The following is a 20,677-nucleotide window of genomic DNA, read 5'->3' as shown; positions in this document are numbered from 1 at the left end:
CTCTTGAATAATATAGACTGATTTTCGAAAATTGCTAGACTGAAAAGCTTGCTTAATTTTTGAACACAGTACATATATTTATAGATAATTTCTAGACTAGATTAAGTTATAATTGCATTAGGACTCTAACTCCTTAAAGCCCACAATCCATAACTTAAGCCCAACAAGGCAAGCCCGTTGTTCTAGAAATTAATATAAAATTCATCGTGACTCCGATTAATAAACTGATTTCAACAATGTGCGCAGAAACCATTTCTGCATCTTTTAGAGTCAAGATAATTTTTCTGAATCCGAATTCAGTGATTTCCAAAAATGTCCATCCCTATGTCATTTTAGGAAATCCCACTCCCTTTAGTTAAGAAGTCCAACTTCTCTTTCATTAAATTTAACTCTTTAAATTTAACTATCTCTACGGGGTTTTAGTAATCCATTACTTGTGTAACCCTCAATGGTTCAGGAATACAGCTAGCCGTGGGCTCACAACTCCTTGTGACTCGGAACAACAATTTCCGACTTACCCATCGAATCATGGTAAGAGCGCCTAGCAACATCGCCCCATGATTCCCTAGGTATTACTGATAGTGCCTGCAAGAACCAGTAGATTTTGGTTAGCGTACAGTATGGTCCCTTCATCAATATATCCCGATCGAATCAACAACCATTGGTACATCGAGAGTTGTTCGAGATTCGATAACTATGCAATGCATCTTGAAGATCAAATAGTAACATCGCATGTGCTACTAGGAAACCAAGTAACCTAAATCACATCGAGTACTCTGGCCAGAGATTTGTCACACTAATATCTCCTCAGATCGCATAGGATATCCACACTCGCAAGTATGTGGTGAATCCTTGACAACAAAGCATCGACTCCTATATGTGTCGTAACTGTACCCAATCCCGACACCTGATGACCCCAATAGAGTCGGTAAACGAGTCAAAGTACAGTACTAGCATATAGAGTCTCAATGATGTTTCAAGTAGTAAGGACTAATGGTGTACAACCAAAACCGCGGACTTTATCCACTCGATAAGTGATAACCCCTTGGAAAGTCCGAATAGGGTAGTTCGATCATTCATCATATGAATATCCATTTGCATGCTTTGAACATCTCCATGTTCATTACCAATGAAACGTGGTACTTGGCATTACAAATGCTAGTCTCAATCTTGAGCGATCCTTATCCTTATTTTCGAACGGCTCAATTGACTAGGAACTGTTTCAAATATATAGTGACTATAAGATGTGTTTCATAATAGTGTTCTCTCTTTATTCACTATCTCATCTTACTTACACTATAGTATATTCAAGGTCTTTATCAAAACAGCAATAGTATATCACAATATAACAATATGAAGAAAGATAAAGAAAATGTCATTAATGAATATAAATTATATTAAACAAAGATTGTTTATACATAGAGTCATAAAAGCCCTTTAGCCACAAGTTGGCTAACCGGGCACCCACTCTTTCACAATGCTCGATGACTCAGCCACGAGTTTTGACAAGTGTTGAACGTAGAGCAGATCGGAAGCTCCGATCATTCGATCGGAAGTTCCGATTCCGACGTGTCACACATGCATGCAATGAGCTGGATCGGATGCTCCGATCCCGAAATCGGAAGTTCCGATCCTGGCCGGGAATTTTGCCTATAAATAGGGCTTCGCAGATTCATTTCTAAATACGAATTCCCGAGTTTCCTTCTTCAGTTATATAGTGTGAGATATACACTTGAGGGCCCTATCGGTTATAATAGAGGTTCTGGAATAACTAAGGTGTGGTTATAGTCATCCGGGACTAGCGACTTCAAAGGGCTAACTACGGACGAAGGTATGGTTCGGGAATCTATTTAAGTTTTGGGAGTACTTATTAGCTTAGTTAAGGCTTATAGAATTTATGTAGTGATACGATAAACTTTTGAATATAGGCTTGGAACCTAGGATCCTACTATACTTGAACTAGCCTAGAGGTACGTACACATTGACTGAGATTGTCAGCGAGTATACATGTTTATATGTTGCATTTATTTGGCATTATTATATGGCATGATATATGATTTACCGCTTTCTATATTCATATGTCATGTGCATATACACGTTGAGTCTATACCTTGTTATACCTGACTATAGAGCCGCTCAGCTCTATACTCGATAGTCTGTCACTGAGAGTACCGCGACGGCGGGGGCATTTATGTCTGTCTACTCTGGTATACTAGACGAGTGTGGTTGCACCCGGAGGTTGATCCGTGCGGTGGCAGCACTCATGTGGCGCCGGTACTGAGCATGACTTTTCAGATGACCCTGTACCAGTCATCATGTTGCATGCATTATATACATATGTTTACTCATGTCTATGTACTGGGCATTAGCGCTCACGTCCTAGTTGTTATCTTGGACACCCAATTCCATGGGGCAAGTCGCAGGATGGACGGAGCTGGTAGTTCAAGGCAGGACTAGGGAGCAGGAGCCTTGAGGATTTTATTATACAGCAGGATCTGATATAGCTGTATAATGTTTACTGTTTAAGATTTCGATTTGGTTGTATCATTACAGATTTAAGCATGGATTATGTTACTAAGCTGATATATAAATTATGATTATGTTTCCGCACGTTTTTACTCTGTTAAGTATTTTTCTGTATTAAGTTTAATGCATGCTATTAGTTGCCAGTTAGTAGGTGATTCCATGCAGGGTCACTACAGTGATTATTTGTTAATGAGAATAAATATGATTGCAGAAGCGATCAGAAAGAAGAATAAGATACTATAGAAGAGAAGATATCAAATAGATATCTAAAGCTCAGAGAATTGAAGTCAGTATTACTTCATTCAGCTATACAGCTTATGAGAATCAGCACTAAGATCGAATGCGATTTCGGGGACGAAATCATTCCTTAGAGGGGAGGAATTGTAAGACCCGAAAATATTAAATTCTTAATGACGGGATTTAAGAGTTAAATTCCAAATAAGAGTGAAAAGATGAATTTAAGAATTTATGGAAATTAGAGATTTTGATTTCGGGTTAAAAATATTTAATTTGAGGATTTTTCGGATTGTAAGATTTTAATATCCAAAATTCTTAAATTAAAAGATTAAAAATATTTAAATTGATATTTATGGAATTTAAGATGTAAATTCCAAGATTCTAAATATCAAGGATTTAATTTGAGGATGAATTATGGGCAAGGACCAATTTGCGAATATTGAGCAGTTCAAGGACTAAAATACGATAAGGTCCGAAATGATTTAATTTTAATTCGAGAATATTTAATTTGAGAATATTTAGAGTTTAGACTTAAATTCTAATATTCTTAAATTATTTAGAATTGAAATTGAATTAAAAGATTGACCGAAGACCAAATTGCAATTACTGAAGAATTCAGGGACCAAACTGCAAATAGGCCAATATATATCCAAAATTCACATATTTCCACTCCATTCACGTGCACTCAGCAGAAAGAATGCAGAGAATTCTAAAAACCAGCCTTCACGCCATTTTAATCCTTTCAAGCTCCGATAAAAATTGATCCGCCCGGTAGAATTTCCGATTGAGCATATATTTGCGATCACGGCTCCGAGTGCTGTATTTTGACGTAAATTTTAAGAAGTTCTACCATGTTTGAATTTTATTATGTTGTTATACTGAAGATTTGATTGTATAATCATGTTTTTGTATATACGACGATAGCATATCTAAGACGGATCGAGAAAAGATCATCGTTTGAACATGTTTCCAATTATTCAAAGATTTTTCAGAAATCTGATTTTTAGGGGTTGATGTTCACGTTTTATGCTGCTGGAATTAGTGATTATATGTGATTGAGATGATTGTATTATTGATGTTAATACATTTGGAAATTGCCGAAGTCGAACCGTTACGCCGTCGGTTTTGATTTTGACTGAACAATCAAGTCTTGTAGTTGTTTCAGAATTTATGAGATTGTAGTGATATTAGGAGCTGATATTGAATTGAAAATCAATGCATTTCAGATTTGAATTGCAAAAGATCGAATTCGAATCGACGAGCTCGAGAAGTTAGCCTTTGAATCAAGAAAGATTGAAGAAGGTATGAAGCTAGTGTGCCTTGAATGATTGTAATGATTTGAGCAGATTTTGATAGAAGTTCTTTGATGTTATTTGTCCAGAATTGGAGCATCTAAAACTCGAGATCAAAAGGTATGAATAGACATTAATAAGATGGGCAGAATAACTCGAGATTGTTTCTGATTATCGAGTTGCCTAAAATCACATGCATGCATGTTTAATATATGTTATTGTTTACGTTTGCATAAATGGGATAGATTATTCAAGATACACATCTTCTTGAGTTCCCATAACAGTTATGTAAATGTTAAATTGTCGTCTTTGATTTAATTGATATTGTTGCTTTGAGTGATTATATGATCGTATGATTATCTGATTGATGTGTTTAAGATGTTGTTTTTAGCCTATGTATGATTTGAGGCATCCAGATTGTGTTACATTCATCTTGAACCCTACCTTGATAAGCACAGAGGGCTGAATGACCTAGAGTGCAGATGACGTTTGGAGAACTGTAGTTGAGTGGCATGGAATGTAGATTTACTTCCAGAGTCAGATGACTCATGACACGAAATATAGATTTATTTCTAGAGCTAAATGACTCACTATAGTTGCACCAAATTCAGGGGATTTGAGATATTTAACACCACCTCGATTGGGAGAGTCGGTGGTTAGTTAAAGATTTTATTTTCCCGGGATCCCAGAACTACGATTTATTGATATCAGATTTGATAGCCTATTCCTTGACACATGCATTGCATTTATGCATTGACCTAAAGATTTCTATGGTTTAGAATATGTGTTTATAAATGCTAGCATGTTATTATATTTCATTCAAAATGTGAAATTGTTTATATGCTTGGTATGAGATTACCTTAGATGAATAGTTATACTTTAAGAATTTAAGGGTCGACTATGATTCTATGATTTACATGTTATTACATGTTTTATGATTGAAGATTATTATGGCATATAGATTCAATATGCTTTAATGATGTATATGCATGTTATTCATACTGAGATTTATTCTCACCGAAGTTATCCGGTTGTTGCTTTGTTTGTATGCGTGCATTGCATCAGGTTGAGGTATGATCAAGTCAGACATGGCTTGGATAGCACGAGATTGAAAGATTAGAAGTGGTGACTCGGGTTTTAAGCAGATGACATGTATTTTATGATTTGGTAGACATGATAAAACAACAATAACATTTGTATATATTGTTGTTGTTGTTAAGTATTGACTGATACTTGAGATTTCATATATTACAGATATATAGATTGATGTCTAAATGCATGTCAATTATGTAGATTCATGTTGAAAAGCTTATATGATAGATATCATTTTTCAGACTTGATAGTTTAAGAAGACTGATTTTTATACGCAGGGCACGGACCCCGTGCAAGCCTCCGTGTAAGGGTTCGTGTGTTCTCTGTCCCGCAATTCCTTTGATTTTGATTTATAGCAAAGGCACGGAACCTTGTCCAAAAGCTGCACGGACCCCGTGCAATGGTCTGTGCAGGGTCCGGACCAAGGTCCGTGTGTGAGCTGCCCTTTTTTAAAAAAAATTCAGTCTTTGATTTTATTCGTTCAAGTCTGATTCTTTTATGATTAAATGGTAATTTGCCACTTAAGATGAGATTAGCACCCGAGGTCCCCACATCTACCCACCTAAATTTTGATAAAATCATGCAATCTGTTAGCTTCATAGATTCATTAACTTCGCACTCAAGTTTCAAAATACTCTCCACCAAGTTGAATCTTTATTTGCACAGATCAAAAAGACTTTTTCGGTTAACAATAGGTTCAAGCAAATTAAGTAGGAGAGCATGTATCCAAATATATATTAATGGTAATCAAAGATTTATGATTCAAGCAAAAGTATTGAATATTTTTTCACTTTGAGCAGTATTGAGTAGCTAAGATATTATTATTTGTATTTCATTGCCAGATATTTATCTTGGCTTCTTTCTACTCCATATATTTTCCATCTTTAGCCTTGTATTTGGAATATACTTTAAATCTTTTTTTTCTTCAAGGCTACTCCTCACTTTACTTTATCTGTCATTACGCTTTTTTCTTTGAATTTTTTAACTACTCAATTTTTTTTTGTACTTACATAAATATAGAGTGGCTAAAAATACTCAATTGATTCAAAAACGTCTAAATCACTTATGTGTTTATAAAAATCTACCTTAGTTTTAAGCAAAAATCACAAGATTTCAGAATCAATTCATCTCATCAACATTACAAATTCACATAATTTTTCTCTAATTGCTAGGAGTATCGAAAACCATTGCATTCGTGCATATGGGTGAGAACTCAAAATTAAATATAGCTAAAAATGATTTTTCAGCACAAATTATTTTCATCATCGTAGACCAACATATTTACACATCATTCCTTTAATTTACCAAAATAAATAACTCAAACATATACCAACTCAACTTCAAAAAAAAATTCACACTTTTTCACAGACCCTCCTAAACTTAAATACGTGCATTGTCCCTAATGTACAGTAGTAAATAAGAACAAGGGACACGTATCTTGGGCACTGAGCGTCAGTACTCGGCACCATCTTGATCATCCACTGCTTCTCTTTTGTTTTAGGGGTGGCGCCTAAGCTCTTGCAGCTTCGCACTTTGCACCTACACAAATAAAGGTTATTATCGATGTCTAGTCTCATCATAAAATAATATGAAATAAAAAACAATTAAAATAACATAAAAAATAAAAAAACATAAAAAATCTTGGGTTGCCTCCCAATAAACGCTTAGTTTATAGTCCATAGTCTGACTATATTCCTGTTCTAGCCCATTGCCACTTTGTTGAAGGTTTTTCCCTTATATTTCACCCTCCAAACATACTCAACGACCCTATTTAACTTAGATTTATTTTTCTTTTTATTTTTCTTTTTCTTTAGCACCGGCGGATCATTCTCTCTTGGTAATGCTACTTTACTCTCAAGTGTGCGACATATTTCCATCCTTCTTGCTTGCTCGACCATAAACACTTTTTCCTTGGATAGATTGCTAGCCTGCTTGAACACAGTAAGCGTCACTTTCTCACCTTCAACACCCATCGACAACTCTCTTTTCTTGACATCTATATTGGCTACACTAGTAGCCAAGTTTTTCATCAGAATTCATTAATAATGAAGTCTGTCTCACAGATTGTCTCATGATCTGTTGCGACGGGATTTGCAACAATCATGTTAACTTGATTTTGTTTGCTTTTCTTTGGACATCTACGGTCCTTGGCTACATGATTTGACTTCTCACAATTATAACAGTTCCCTTCAAACTTTTTGACATTGATTTTGTCAGGATACTAAATCCTTTTGCTAGCATTTGTTGAACCAAATTAGCCCATTCATATATATAGATAATTTCTCTTTTGGTTCAAATTGCTTGCGATTGTCATCTTCAATACGCATTCAAACAATCAGACCCTCGAGACCCATTTTCTTTCGTTTATGCCTTAAATAATTTTTGAAATCCATCCACGAAGGTGAAAGTTTCTCAATCATTGGTGCAACTTGAAAAAGTTCACTTATTTGCATAAACTCGGCATGCATATCATGTAATAACAGTTGCAATCCTGCACTTGGCTTATAACAGATTTGAAATCAACCAATTTGAGATTGAAAAACTTACCAATTTCGTTTTCATACTTCATAAGCCATTATTTTTCCACTGTCAATTAACTTCTCGGATATTGTTGGAGTCCTCTTATGCAGAAACTCAACCAGATGCAATGTAGCACAATATAACATCATCCTTTTGAAGTCGGGGCCTCCAAAATTCTCTGGTTTCTCAACATGCGTCGTTGGAACTGGGGTAAGAACATGGACGGTAGACGAGGATGTCATTTCAGAATGCACATCAAAATTCGTCTTAAGATAGTTGGGTTTGAGTCCTGTGTAAAACTGAAGTTGTCTGGCTTGTGTCTTGACAGATGTTGCAACATGTACTGGAACACGACGCCAACAAAAATTTAAAGTCGATGCTAAAGTTACACTCTATGTTCTTAAGACGAATTTTCCCCACACATGGTGCTTATGGAATATGATAATCATCTCCCAAGATACAACGACTTTCGTTTTGTAATAGGAACACTCCAAATTACAAAATCCGATGAACTTTAAGATGCTTTTTGAACTTTCTGACAATGCTGAACAAAAAATATATGCAGACACATGCTGGATACAATGAACGTTAATTTATGCTTTCAGAATCTCTAACAACCAACTACATTTTTTCATTATGACTTGTGGTCTATTTATAGATGTCCAAGGGTTGGAGGGGTCTTTTACGATTAGTTGTGTCTCTAAGCTTTATATTCAATCTGATCTGTCAATCTTAATCTAATGGTGCAGATCACACCCCTTTGGTGAGCCACAACCATTCGATCATATCCATTGATCAGATTTAATCTCATGCATAATTTCGAATTGAACGATCCAGATCGCACCTCTTTGGATTGATTACATCCTTTGGATGCAACCCTAGATGCATCAGATCATAACCGCCTAATCCAACGACTAAGATTCAATCTCCTTGATCTAGATCAATCTAATCATCCAACGGTCCAAATTTCATCTAACTATCCAACCATCACAACTCTTCATGTTGTCCTTTCGATCTAACGACAATCAACTACCGCCATGTCATGCCCTAGTGGCGCACACTTAACCGCTACATCATCCACTCAATGCCACATCAACAAACCCATTTTCGAGTAGCATAAATAAAAGCTATCATGACGATAGATGCATAACTTGTTGGTTGGCTTGACCTGGTTGATTTGAATTTAATCGATCTATTGACATACATAATAGTATATATTTAGCAATAGAAAGACAAATTATCTCAATGTGGGACAACTCTCATTTCCATACTATACAATTAATTGAGTCTTATACACCAATATTAAATAAATAATTTCTCATTCACCCCAAATCGGTTTTGAGCAAATTAATATTTCCAAAATATCTACTCAAAATATAGACTCTAATTTTCAAGTCAACTTTAGATTTCATAGAACAAATAATTCTCGATTAATTCGCGAAGGCTAATAGACCTAAAAACCCATTTTCTGCATAAGGTCGTACATGAGCTCACAAGGGTTAAATCCATGACAAATAATATCTACTATACCAAAATTTGGTGAACTTTTCTTCCCCAATATTCCGAGCTTGCCATTAATTTATTTTTTTACATTTAATTTTTTCTTTTTGTGCAAATCATTTTTAAATTTTTATTTTTGGCACAATAAACAAAATCATCCAAAATCGAAAATTTTCACACAAAATCACAATCGATTTTATTATTTTATATATTTATTAAACTCTATTGAATTTATGTTTATATTTTGTGGACACGCATCGCAGATGTCATTATTATATATAAAATTATATCATATATAATTAATGAATATTTTTTTTGAGACGGTTTTACGGATTTTTATCCGTGATACGAGTCAACCTCATTCATATTTAATATAAAAAGTAATACCATAATAATAATTTTTTACAATGAACGACCCAAACAAGAAACCGTCTTACAAATTGACATATGAGATCATCTCATAATTTTTGTGATAATTAAAATACTATTAATTAGATAGATTTTGAAGTTATTTGGGGGAAAAACTATTAAAATTTAATCGATTTTTTCAATATAAAATTTAATTATCAAAATATAACATAATATGTTTTATTTATTTTATAAACAATCATTATTAAAAAAATTCAAAATATTAATATTATGGCTTTTTTTTGTAATTATTGATGAAATTATTATTTAAAAAACAAAAAATATTAAATAAACATGTTATTTATTTAATTTATATACAATAATTATTAAAAAAATCAAAATAGTAATATTATGGTGTTTTTTTTTTGTAATTATTGATTAAATTATTATTTAAAAAACAAAAAATATTAAATAAACATGTTATGAGACTAAAAGATTGAAACAATATAATATATATTTATATATATTTTAAATGGAAATTCTCCCCTCGATTCAAAATGTCGGTTTTTTTAAAGAACTTTTTAAAATAAAATTCAACCAAAATTCTTGTTATGCACCTGACCACAAACATAACTGAAATTACACTACAAGAAAACATGGCATTTAGCGACAAAATTCTAAAATTTGTTCTTAAAATTAGCTGACGGTTTTTAAAATACCGTCGCTATTAGCGATGGATTTCCAAAAAAACGTCGCTAATTCAAATTATTCAAAATCAGTGACAAGTTTTGTATAATTCAGCGACTAAAATAAAAATTCGTCGCTAAAAATGAAGGCGACGAATATAATTATTGATATTCGTCGCTATTTAGTACGAATTTTAAATAAAATAGGTCGTCGTTAAAATTACAGACCAACAAAATAATTATGGAATGAAAAATAACGATAAATCCAATTTTTTCTTTATTTTTTTAATATAGAAATTTAATTTATTTTTTATAGAATACTAATGTAATATTTGCAAATGTTTTAAAAAATTATTATAGATTTTCTTTGCAAAGCTTTGCAATCACTATCTAAGTATATACAAGATAGCAATTTGTATTGTTAGAAATTAATACTGATGCAAGTTATAACTATATGATATTCACGTCAGCATTGTGGTCTCTCATGATCTTGATATTGTAATTCTGGTCCGATCTCTCTTTTTGTTGTGGAACTCCTTACAGTTCAAGTGGGTATTTTATTAACTGTGAACAACATTTGATAAAACATCATTCTGCGTCAGTTTCGATATCTTATCACCTTTGAAAAACCATTGATTTCAAACGTTATTTTTATAACAAACGCATTGAATACGACTTTAGCTATTGCAAACCCTTTTCACTTGACAAAATAAGCTAGCATTCCTACGTTGTCAACCAATGCATCAAAACATCGAAGTGAATCATCTGTTACTAATAAAGATCGGCAAATCAAGTCGCACAATCACAAATATTTATGATTTTTATGTTCAAGTATCCCAAGAATTCAAGAATTTATTTTGTTCGTTTATTTAGTTATGTAATTTTGACTTCTATCATTTAGCTTAACAAAAAGGAAATAAATATCCTTTTTATTATTATGAATTATGATTTTTGAACATACATCAAATTTGCATAATAAATCAGTTTACATTATCCCCCGATTTCTTATTGGCTGGTTAATACCCTTGATTACATCCAACGGTCAGAAACGATGAAGCACATAGTAAAGACAAAATAAGGAGATCCAGGCAATCAAATCCCTCGGCCTATACAATCGATCACCATCTTCTTCTTACCCGTGCTTTCTTACCTGCTGTCCTTGCCTTCGAGGGTTTTTTTTTTTCATTTCTTCTTCTTCTTTTATTTTTCTCTTCATTTTTCTTTATTTTAATTTTTGTTTTTTTACTTTTTTTCTTCGTTCATGTTTCTTACCTTGTAAGAACCTTAATTTCGTTTTTATTTTATCATTTTTTTTTCTGTACTTTTTTTTTTTTGTTGAGTAAAGACAAGATGCATCACCAGAGGTTGAAGCAACAGCAAGCTCTAATGCAACAATCTCTTTATCATCCGGGTCTCCTCGCTCAGCCTCAGGTTTGTATTTATTATTATTATTATTATTATTTTTTACCTTATCACGTTTTCATTTCTTTATTTGTTTGATATTTTTTTCTGTTAAAATTTGTTGATTGAATTACTTGAGTTAGAATTTATGCGGTGATTGTGCTTAGCTATCCATTGAAGAATCAAGTTGGGTTTTTTTTTTTGGCCATTTCAGTAGCTTCTTGTTAGGTTGCTTTGCCCATTTCTGGGAGATAATGGAGATAAATGCTAAAAAAATATTAATTTCTTGAAGTCGTATTACTGATTTGTGTTAATGAATGAAATTGTAAAGAAAAACCTTGAACTGCATATTGGATAACATAATACAGATGGGGGAGTGATGCTGCTTGTCTACTTGACTCAGTGGAGAAGCTGTATCAATAAATAATTACTTGTTAAGAATGGCTGAATTTTCATGATTGGGATTCTGATGATTGTTTTCAAATGTGTGATTAGTTAAGTGAAGCTAGTATCACTGTCATTTTCTATTTCAATTCAAGATCGAAGTTGGACAATGTGATGTTAGATTGCTTTTTTGCAGTAAGTTGTGCTGTATTTCTCTACCAAGAACTTATTTCCTTGAAATTCCGCTTCGACTCTTAGTCCCAGGCGATTCCTAGATTTTTTCCTATGCATAGTAAATATGTAAGAGAGATGTTTGGATATCTGCTACATTGTTGCTTGTTAGATGGCGGACTTTTGGAAGTTTGTTCTTAAATTCTAGTTTTTTATAAATGAAATTGGGTTGAGAGAGCTTTTTGTTCGTCAAATGTGAATATTTAATTTATGACATGTATCTACAATTAATGGGGCTGGTCCCTTATCTTTAAAGAATCTGACCAAATGGGAGCATTCAGTACATAGAAGTTGGGATGTTGGATGAAGTTTCTGTTGGTGTCGAAATGGACAAGTGGGATTTTGAATCTGTTGTCAATATGTGTTCTTATACGTTTGAATTCCGTAAACCTCAATGTGTTCCACGTCTTTGTCCATTTGTGGAATTGAGGTGATATTAAAATGCAAATTAGGTTTGATCTATTGTATGCAGACGAATTTTTTTCATCCAGTCGGACATCTCTTATGACTTGTTTGCTACATGCAGATAGAACCTATCTTGAGTGGAAATTTACCCCCCGGATTTGATTCAAGTACATGCCGCAGTGTGTGAGTTCCTAACGAACCCTGAATTTTTTGAGCACTTTGTTTTTTGTTTTTGTTTTTTTCCGATTTCCCTTTTCATTTCTTGTCCTTGTGCTGACACAGTTTTTACCATGTTGAAGTATTAAGTTAATCCATAGATGTTGATTGAATTATTTCGTGGCATATCATGCCTCTGGACTAGCTATCTCAATGTACAGGAGCAATATTTGTTGATTTATAAACCATTTTGTGATGCCACATAGGTATGTCGGAAACATCCACCCACAAGTTACGGAACCACTTCTTCAAGAGGTTTTTGCTAATACTGGTCCTCTTGAAGGTTGCAAGCTCATTCGTAAAGAGAAGGTGTGGTCTTATGTCTCATTGTTTCTCCTCTTCACCATTCACGTCCTCTGAGAATTTTTTTTTTATCTCCTATGTTTCATGCTTCCCTTACTCCCTTGACTTCTATGCTTATGCAGTTTCAGTTGCATTCAATTTTATTGTGGTTCTTGAATGTTTTGTTAAACATTCATGTTTGATTCAGTATGAACATGTCTAGAGGTTGTTGTCTTAGTGTTATCCAGGACACACAAGTTTAGAAAAGTATGCTCCAACCAAATATACAACTTTCTGCTACTTTTATGGTTGCCATCAATGTTCTTATCCTTGTAATTTTTTCTTACGAGTGAGTGATGTAGCTTCCACTTCTTTTCCTCTTTATGAAATAAAAGTTAATATCTGTGTTACCCAGTATTTATTCAGGACAATGAATAAACACGCAAAAGTTTAAGTTCCTTGCCAAGGTTTGCATTTTGATCACAATTTATTCATTGATTGACCTAATCCACTGAAGTATATTGTGTTTATTGAAGTGCTAATCTTCTCATCCTAACGGGTGTTTCCAACCTGTAATGCAGTCATCATATGGCTTTGTGGATTACTTTGATCGCCGGTCAGCCGCCCTTGCTATTGTGACTTTGAATGGGAGGCAATTGTAAGTAGGAAGATTGGTAAATTATTTGCCTCACAGTGGGTTCTTGATTATTTAAATGCAATTTGCAGGTTTGGTCAACCTATTAAAGTTAACTGGGCATATGCTAGTTCGCAGAGAGAGGACACAACAAGTATGTTGTATATATCCAGAATTATATAATACGCCAATTAGTTTGGGACTAAGTTTTGGTGATCATCTGTACACATGGCTTTACAGATCAATTCAATATTTTTGTCGGTGATCTTAGCCCGGAGGTTACGGATGCTACCTTATTTGCATGTTTCTCTGTCTATCCTACTTGTTCGTAAGTTCAATTTTGTTTGCAATTCCTTGAGGTTGATTTCACCCTTGATTTCACAAGCAACTCAACAGCCATCATTTTATTGATGCAGAGATGCGAGGGTCATGTGGGATCAGAAAACTGGTCGCTCAAGGGGCTTCGGTTTTGTTTCTTTTCGTAGTCAGCAGGTCTGAGTATGGATTTTTTCTTCTTTGTCTTTTCTATTTGTGCAAGCACTCATCAATTGATCATTCTGTATCTTGTGTGACTTCCAGGACGCTCAAAGTTCAATAAATGACTTGAATGGTGGGTATGCTTTGTTTTGTCGCTCTTTTTTATTTTTATTTTTTATTTTTAAAAAAATTCTGATTCTATTTAGTGGATTTCTTTTATTTTAATTTTTAAAATATATTCCTGTATTTGGGCTATAAATTCATGCATCGTACGTGGGGTTTTTTGTTGTGTTTTTATAAATTTAAATTTCACGTTATAAGATGTATTGAAATAAATGTTATGTAATGATTTATAAGATAATTTGTCTCTGAGGATTTTTGTATCACTATTGGACCTCAGGGATCCTTGTTTCTAACCTCATGTTGACTGCTTCATGCAATAATTAGGTAATGTTGATACATTTATGAAAAGTTAGTCTGAACGAAGCTATGATGATTGCAGCTGCATGATAAGAATTTTTTTTACAAGATTCACCATGTTAGATCTATTTTGAGCCCTTGCTGTTGTTTGTACTTGTTTTCCGAAGAATCACAAACAACATATTTAATATCCTCTGGTTGACTCAGAAAAAAACACCTTTTTGCCGACACCAGATTGGTTTGCAATGATGATTTTGCTAGAATCTGTAAGGCATGAGTTGTAGTTGATATTTAGTTCTAAAGCAATACTTTTCCCCTTGAAATTGCAGGAAAGTGGCTTGGAAGTAGACAAATCCGCTGCAACTGGGCCACAAAAGGTGCTGGTCTGGGTGATGACCAGCAGAGTTCTGATTTAAAAACCATTGTGGAACTAACAAATGGAACATCAGGTTGGTTAACTATAATATTCACGTCGATAGATCTGGTTCTGAATGTCAATGAATTTTTCAATGATATTAATTGAAAAAATGTTGTAGAGCTAATGAGTGGGACGCTGAGTTGGTTATTCACAAAATATTTGGTTTCTGTAAATCTGGTTTCAACTTTAATGATCGTTATCATTGAATGATCAGGCGCTTAGCTTTTAACAATGCAGGAGTCCCAGTTGCTAGATGTTCTATAATTTTGATTTAATTGATTTAATGTTGAAAAGGATATGGGTTTTGCTTTGGGTTTGTCTACGTTCTTCATATGTTGTATTCTTTTTTCCTCATGATCCGTTCTGCAGAAGATGGTGTAGAAAAGAGGAATGAAGATGCCCCGGAAAACAATCCACAGTATACCACTGTCTATGTTGGCAATCTTGCTCCTGAAGTAAGCATATATTTAAGCTAATCTCGTATTATGTGAAAAAATTCACTCTTCTTGTGGTATGCTACCATTGCAATCTGGTCTATGTGTTATCAAATGAAGTGATTGTTCGTTATTGTTCATTTTAGAGGTTGAACTAGGAACTGTATCAGCTAGTTGAGTTGTTTAGATGCGACTTAATGCATCTTTGTAAGTATCATACATATGGTAACTAGATACTCTTTCGGATCTGTAAAAAAACGAGAACTGCAACTGGTTTAGTTTTGGCCATATATAAACTTACTGAATCATATCATCTCTAGGAGACGAGGACACCCTTGAGGTTGTGATCTTGTGCAATCCTCCAATCTCCTATATGAAAATTTTCCTTTATATATGTTATTGTCATCTGTTTCGTCTAGATATGCAATGTATTGTACCTACCTACTCTGAACTTCGATCAATCATGAAGTTCTGTTGCTTTACATATATACTGATTTATTTAATGATTTTGTTCATTAATTTTGTTTCCCTGCTGAGTGCTGATGGTAATAGTTACATGTTTAGTGATTTACTCATTTCTCTTGTTTCAGGAGTTGTAGACAAAAATATGTTCTGTTAATATTGCTAACAACAATAACTGCAGGTGACTTCTGTTGATCTACACCGTCATTTCCATGCACTTGGAGTTGGAGCAATTGAGGATATCCGTGTTCAGCGAGACAAAGGTTTTGGCTTCATAAGATATAGCAGTCATGCTGAAGCAGCTCGCGCTATCCAAATGGGAAATGCTCGCATCCTTTTTGGCAAACCGATAAAGGTACACATTCATTATATACGCCTTGGTCGGTATATCTATATCTATATATTTAAACCTGTCATTCAACTTTTGAAGCTCCAAATTCTAATAGCTATTAGTCGACGCTATCTTGATCTGGTTCCCGGCCAGTTAGAAAATTTTCCATATTTTGGTTCCTATTTTCTGGAAAAAGGCTCAAATTAAAGATCTAATAAACAAATATTATAATACTGCAGTGCTCATGGGGCAGCAAGCCTACTCCTCCAGGAACCAGTTCTACCCCTCTACCTCCTCCAGCTGCAACTCATATGCCAGGATTTACGGCTGCTGATCTTGCTGCCTATGAGCGGCAACTTGCTTTGAGTAAAATGATGGGTGGTGCACAAGCAGCCCTGATGCATCCACAGGGTCAGCGACTTGCTGCTGCCACTCAGCCTATATACGACGCCATGTATTCGAGCATCGGCACATCCCAGCAACCCATGTTCTATCAGTAGCCATGGTAATCTAAAGTGTCGCTGCTTCGAATAGCACGCAGGAATTTCAGTTTAGCAAGTTGCTGCTGTTTTCTTTTCCGTTTCATACTACTTTTGCTACTGCATTTTGTCTTTATTTCAAGTAGTCTTATAAATGATTGTATCTTTGTTGTATGAATACTACTAGAGAGATTCTGGATTTTATTGTTGGATTCCACCATTATTGTCTTTGTATTGCGACTGTTGAATTTGTTTCGTAAAGATGGGAGTGACAAAATCGAACTCCGTATTTAACCATCCTTTTTTGTTCTACCAAATTCGTATGATTAACTTTTAGTCAACAGTTTCTTTTTTAAAAAAAATTAAGTTTCGATAAACTTCTGTTGTAAAATTCAAGATCTTGAGTATTGAAATCTTCTCTCAACTTTTACTGCTTCAACCATTAATATGAACATGGAACCAAATATTTTTTTTTTAATACGATACTTGTAGATTATGTGATAACAATCAAATATTTGCTGTACTTAGTAAAATGGGTCATCCACCGTTCATTGGCCCGGGCCTCACACAATTTGTGTATGGGGCCCGGGCCAATGAATGACCCAGATCTACCGGTTGAATGCGATTAAACGTTGCTTGTTAATTACAAAAAAAAATATTTGGCGGCGGAGGAGCATCTGAACGAGAAGTCGGAGAAGAGGGCTGGTAATCCGAAATGAGGGGTAAAGACATTGACCAAGTTTTGCTTATATAAAAGTGTGTGAATTGTTAAGTTTTATGCTACTGTAGTACTGCTGGTTTTCCCAAGTTGTCGTTTGAGATGGTGACATGCGATTAACGTTGCTTGCTAATTACAATTGTTGATAATCTATTGTATATTTTACTAGGTACATCAAATATTTGATTGTTTCTGGTGAGATGAAATAACAGATTACATAATCTACAAGTATCGTAATCAAAGAAGAATATTTGGCGGCGGAGGAGCATCTGAACGAGAAGGCGGAGAAGAGGGCTGGTAATCCGAAATGAGGGGTAAAGACATTGACCAAGTTTTGCTTACATAAAAGTGTGTGAATTGTTAAGTTTTATGCTAATGTAGTACTGTTGGTTTTCCCAAGTTGTCGTTTGAGATGGTGACATGCGATTAACGTTGCTTGCTAATTACAATTGTTGATAATCTATTGTATATTTTACTAGGGTGGTTCTATGATCCACCGGGTGAATAGCAATCAACGTTAATCACATGTCACCATCTCAAACGACAACTTGGGAAAACCCACAGTACTAGAGTATTATAAAACTTAACAATTCACACACTTTTATGTAAGCAAAACTTGGTCAATGTCTTTACCCCTCATTTCGGATTACCAGCCCTCTTCTCCGCCTTCTCGTTCAGATGCTCAATCAAATATTTGATGTCCTAGTAAAATATACAATAGATTATCAACAATTGTAATTAGCAAGCAACGTTTAATCGCATGCACCATCTCAAACGACAACTTGGGAAAACCAACAGTACTACAATAGTATAAAACTTAACAATTCACATCCTTTTATGTAAGCAAAACTTGGTCAATATCATTATTACTAACAACCACAAAGATCAACTTGCTCATATATATACTTATTATTGAGTTTCTATCTCTATTTACTCTAATAACACAGATATACATACAATATCTATGGATTCCATGAAAGCTAAGTTGCTAGGATGCCGGTGGTGAAAACATGTCCATTCGAAAGAGGCGAGCTCGAAACCTCGACGACGGGTCTCGAGCTGTCTGATCTGCACTTGTCTTTGCGCTCGTCCATTACTATTTGGCTGTATCGACACTCTGAGCTGCAAAATGCTCTGTCTCCCCTGCCAAATTCCGTGCAAGAAAACACTCAAAATCATCATCATCCATCAACATGATTGACTTTTATTACTTTTCAAATATTTTAAAACAATTTTCTCGATTCCATGTTGTTTGATCAAGAAAACAAATCTTGCAAAGGAACATGTATAGAATTGTACCTGTACATGTATATGTCTTTGCCATGGAGTTGCTTCTTGCACAAGTTGCAGGAGCTCAGGAAATCCGTCGCCGGAGCTCCGGCGACGTCCCCCAATCTCGGCGGAGATATGTGGAATACACTAGCCCTTTGTATTCTGAAAGGGGCTCTTTCGTCACCCTTTCTACCACGCTCAATAATCCCACCATAATACACTTTGGTGGTGTTGTGGTTATCTGGTCCATGGGACGTCACGATTGTGTATTCCTCTGAACTTTCCATCTCGAATTCCTCCACAGCTCGAAACGGATTCTTCACGGGAATGGGGTTGGATCGGCTCGCCTTTCGGTTGAATAACGCTGCGTTGGCCGGAGTTTCACCCACGCGATCACCGGATTTCTCGAGTGCCGCCACTATTCCTAATCCGACTCCACCAAAATCGAAACATTTCAGGGCTCTCGGGGACTGAGCTTTAGGCTCAGAGTGGCTCCTCGAGCTGGTGACTGCATCCACTATGCCGGATCTATTGCCGGAAACCAAGGATCCGGCGAGTATCCCGATCATGGGCTTCGGGTTTTTCCCGATCATGGCTGGAGAAATCCTCTCTGCTTCACTGTAAAAATCTCCAATTTGTTGCAGAGAGAATGGAGAAGTTTATTTTGATATGTGAAAATGGGGTCTTGAAAATGGGTTCTTTAGGAAGATTCCCAATATATGCTAGATGGAGTCGTTAGACTTGGAAGCGAGCTTGCTTTTTTCCCTTTCTTTTTAAATTTATTTATTTGTTTAAAAAGTGTTTAATTTTTTAATTGTTTATTTTATATTTGATTGAGTCTTTATAACTTTTATAACATAAAAAAGTAAGATACTATGATTTTTTTGAGAATAAGTGGTCTTTTGGGACACAAATCTCGTGTGTTTATATTTTTGACATGAGTTGATCAAATTTATATAAGTAATAAAAAATTGATATAAAAAATAATTATTTTTCATGAATAGAATCGGGTTAGAGATTCGTCTCATAAAACTGATCTGCGAGACAGTCTAATAAAAAAAAATTATGTTTGAAAAAAGTCTCGTATTAGATTTCGAGTTCAATACTCAATTATGACGAAACATATCAAACTCAAAATAAAAAAAGTTAAATGCAATATATTTTAACGCTCTCTTTCAAAATTTTCAAATAATGATTTTAATTACACAACTAAACATAAAATTGATCTAATCACTTTTTTTTTGTTTATGTGAAAATTAAACAACCTTGCAAAGAAATTAGATTTAGAATGCCCAAATTGAGCTTATATATATATATATATATATATATATATATATATTCAATTATTTGTTTTGAGAAATGAGATCAACTTTTTTTTTACGATTGTATAAATATATATAATAGAAACCGAGATGAGTTGTTATAAAATTAAAATACGAGATTTATACAATCGTAAAAAAAAAGTTGATCTCATTTCTCAAAACAAATAATTGAACCACTTTATTCTACCATTATTAAATTGGATTCCAAATCACTTATCAGGGGGCAATATTTTAAGTAACGTCCATTGCAATGATTGCACCCGTTGTACAACCCGGGCCCATTTGGCCGTTAACTGAGTCAGCACAAGATTCCGGTGAATCCGCCGGCCGGAGATTGGGTACGTGTCATATTCATTAATAATTAAGCCCACTCTGTAGGAAAGTGGGCCCACGCATTTATTTTATCTTGTTTTCTCATTTCTTGGACTATTGAGACTAAGCCCACTTGCCAGGGGCCCACGTGATTTCGAAATGAAAGCGATCCGCGGGCCCTTTCATTCACAGGTTTTGTGCTGTACAGTGGTAAATTACGTAAGTGCCCTTTCTGGCATTATTCTACTTTTCGCCTAATCAACTTCTTTTCCTTTGAA

General features: G+C 34.6%; 2 protein-coding genes across 2 annotated transcripts; one reads left to right on the top strand and one right to left on the bottom strand.

The window, feature by feature from the left end:
- The first annotated feature begins 11,342 nt into the window (after positions 1-11,342).
- LOC140886964 (oligouridylate-binding protein 1-like) lies at positions 11,343-16,992 on the top strand. The gene is made up of 12 exons (XM_073293925.1): positions 11,343-11,632; positions 12,744-12,805; positions 13,045-13,147; positions 13,702-13,778; positions 13,847-13,908; positions 13,995-14,082; positions 14,171-14,246; positions 14,334-14,364; positions 14,981-15,100; positions 15,439-15,524; positions 16,147-16,320; positions 16,536-16,992. Exons 1-12 carry the CDS (start codon positions 11,552-11,554, stop codon positions 16,794-16,796), a joined length of 1,221 nt encoding a protein of 406 aa, XP_073150026.1. The 5' UTR covers positions 11,343-11,551; the 3' UTR covers positions 16,797-16,992.
- A 1,219-nt stretch (positions 16,993-18,211) lies between these two features.
- Positions 18,212-19,488, bottom strand: LOC140892061 (FCS-Like Zinc finger 13-like). Its single transcript, XM_073300811.1, has 2 exons — positions 18,793-19,488; positions 18,212-18,636 (listed from the first exon to the last, which is right to left on the bottom strand). Exons 1-2 carry the CDS (start codon positions 19,356-19,358, stop codon positions 18,474-18,476), a joined length of 729 nt encoding a protein of 242 aa, XP_073156912.1. The 5' UTR covers positions 19,359-19,488; the 3' UTR covers positions 18,212-18,473.
- Positions 19,489-20,677: the final 1,189 nt, after the last annotated feature.

Source organism: Henckelia pumila, chromosome 3 (genome assembly GCF_033568475.1).
Source record: "Henckelia pumila isolate YLH828 chromosome 3, ASM3356847v2, whole genome shotgun sequence".
In the NCBI taxonomy this organism is placed as follows: Eukaryota; Viridiplantae; Streptophyta; class Magnoliopsida; order Lamiales; family Gesneriaceae; genus Henckelia; species Henckelia pumila.
This window is presented reverse-complemented; position numbering and strand designations above follow the sequence as displayed.

Bases quoted from the DNA above. Each gene is read 5' to 3' on its own strand.
- LOC140886964 (XM_073293925.1), top strand. From the start codon at position 11,552: ATGCATCACCAGAGGTTGAAGCAACAGCAAGCTCTAATGCAACAATCT. The intron at 12,806-13,044 runs GTGAGTTCCTAA...GATGCCACATAG, and splicing joins TCAAGTACATGCCGCAGTGT to GTATGTCGGAAACATCCACC. The intron at 14,083-14,170 runs GTAAGTTCAATT...TTATTGATGCAG, and splicing joins TCTGTCTATCCTACTTGTTC to AGATGCGAGGGTCATGTGGG.
- LOC140892061 (XM_073300811.1), bottom strand. From the start codon at position 19,358: ATGATCGGGAAAAACCCGAAGCCCATGATCGGGATACTCGCCGGATCC. The intron at 18,637-18,792 runs GTACAATTCTAT...GGAATTTGGCAG, and splicing joins AAAGACATATACATGTACAG to GGGAGACAGAGCATTTTGCA.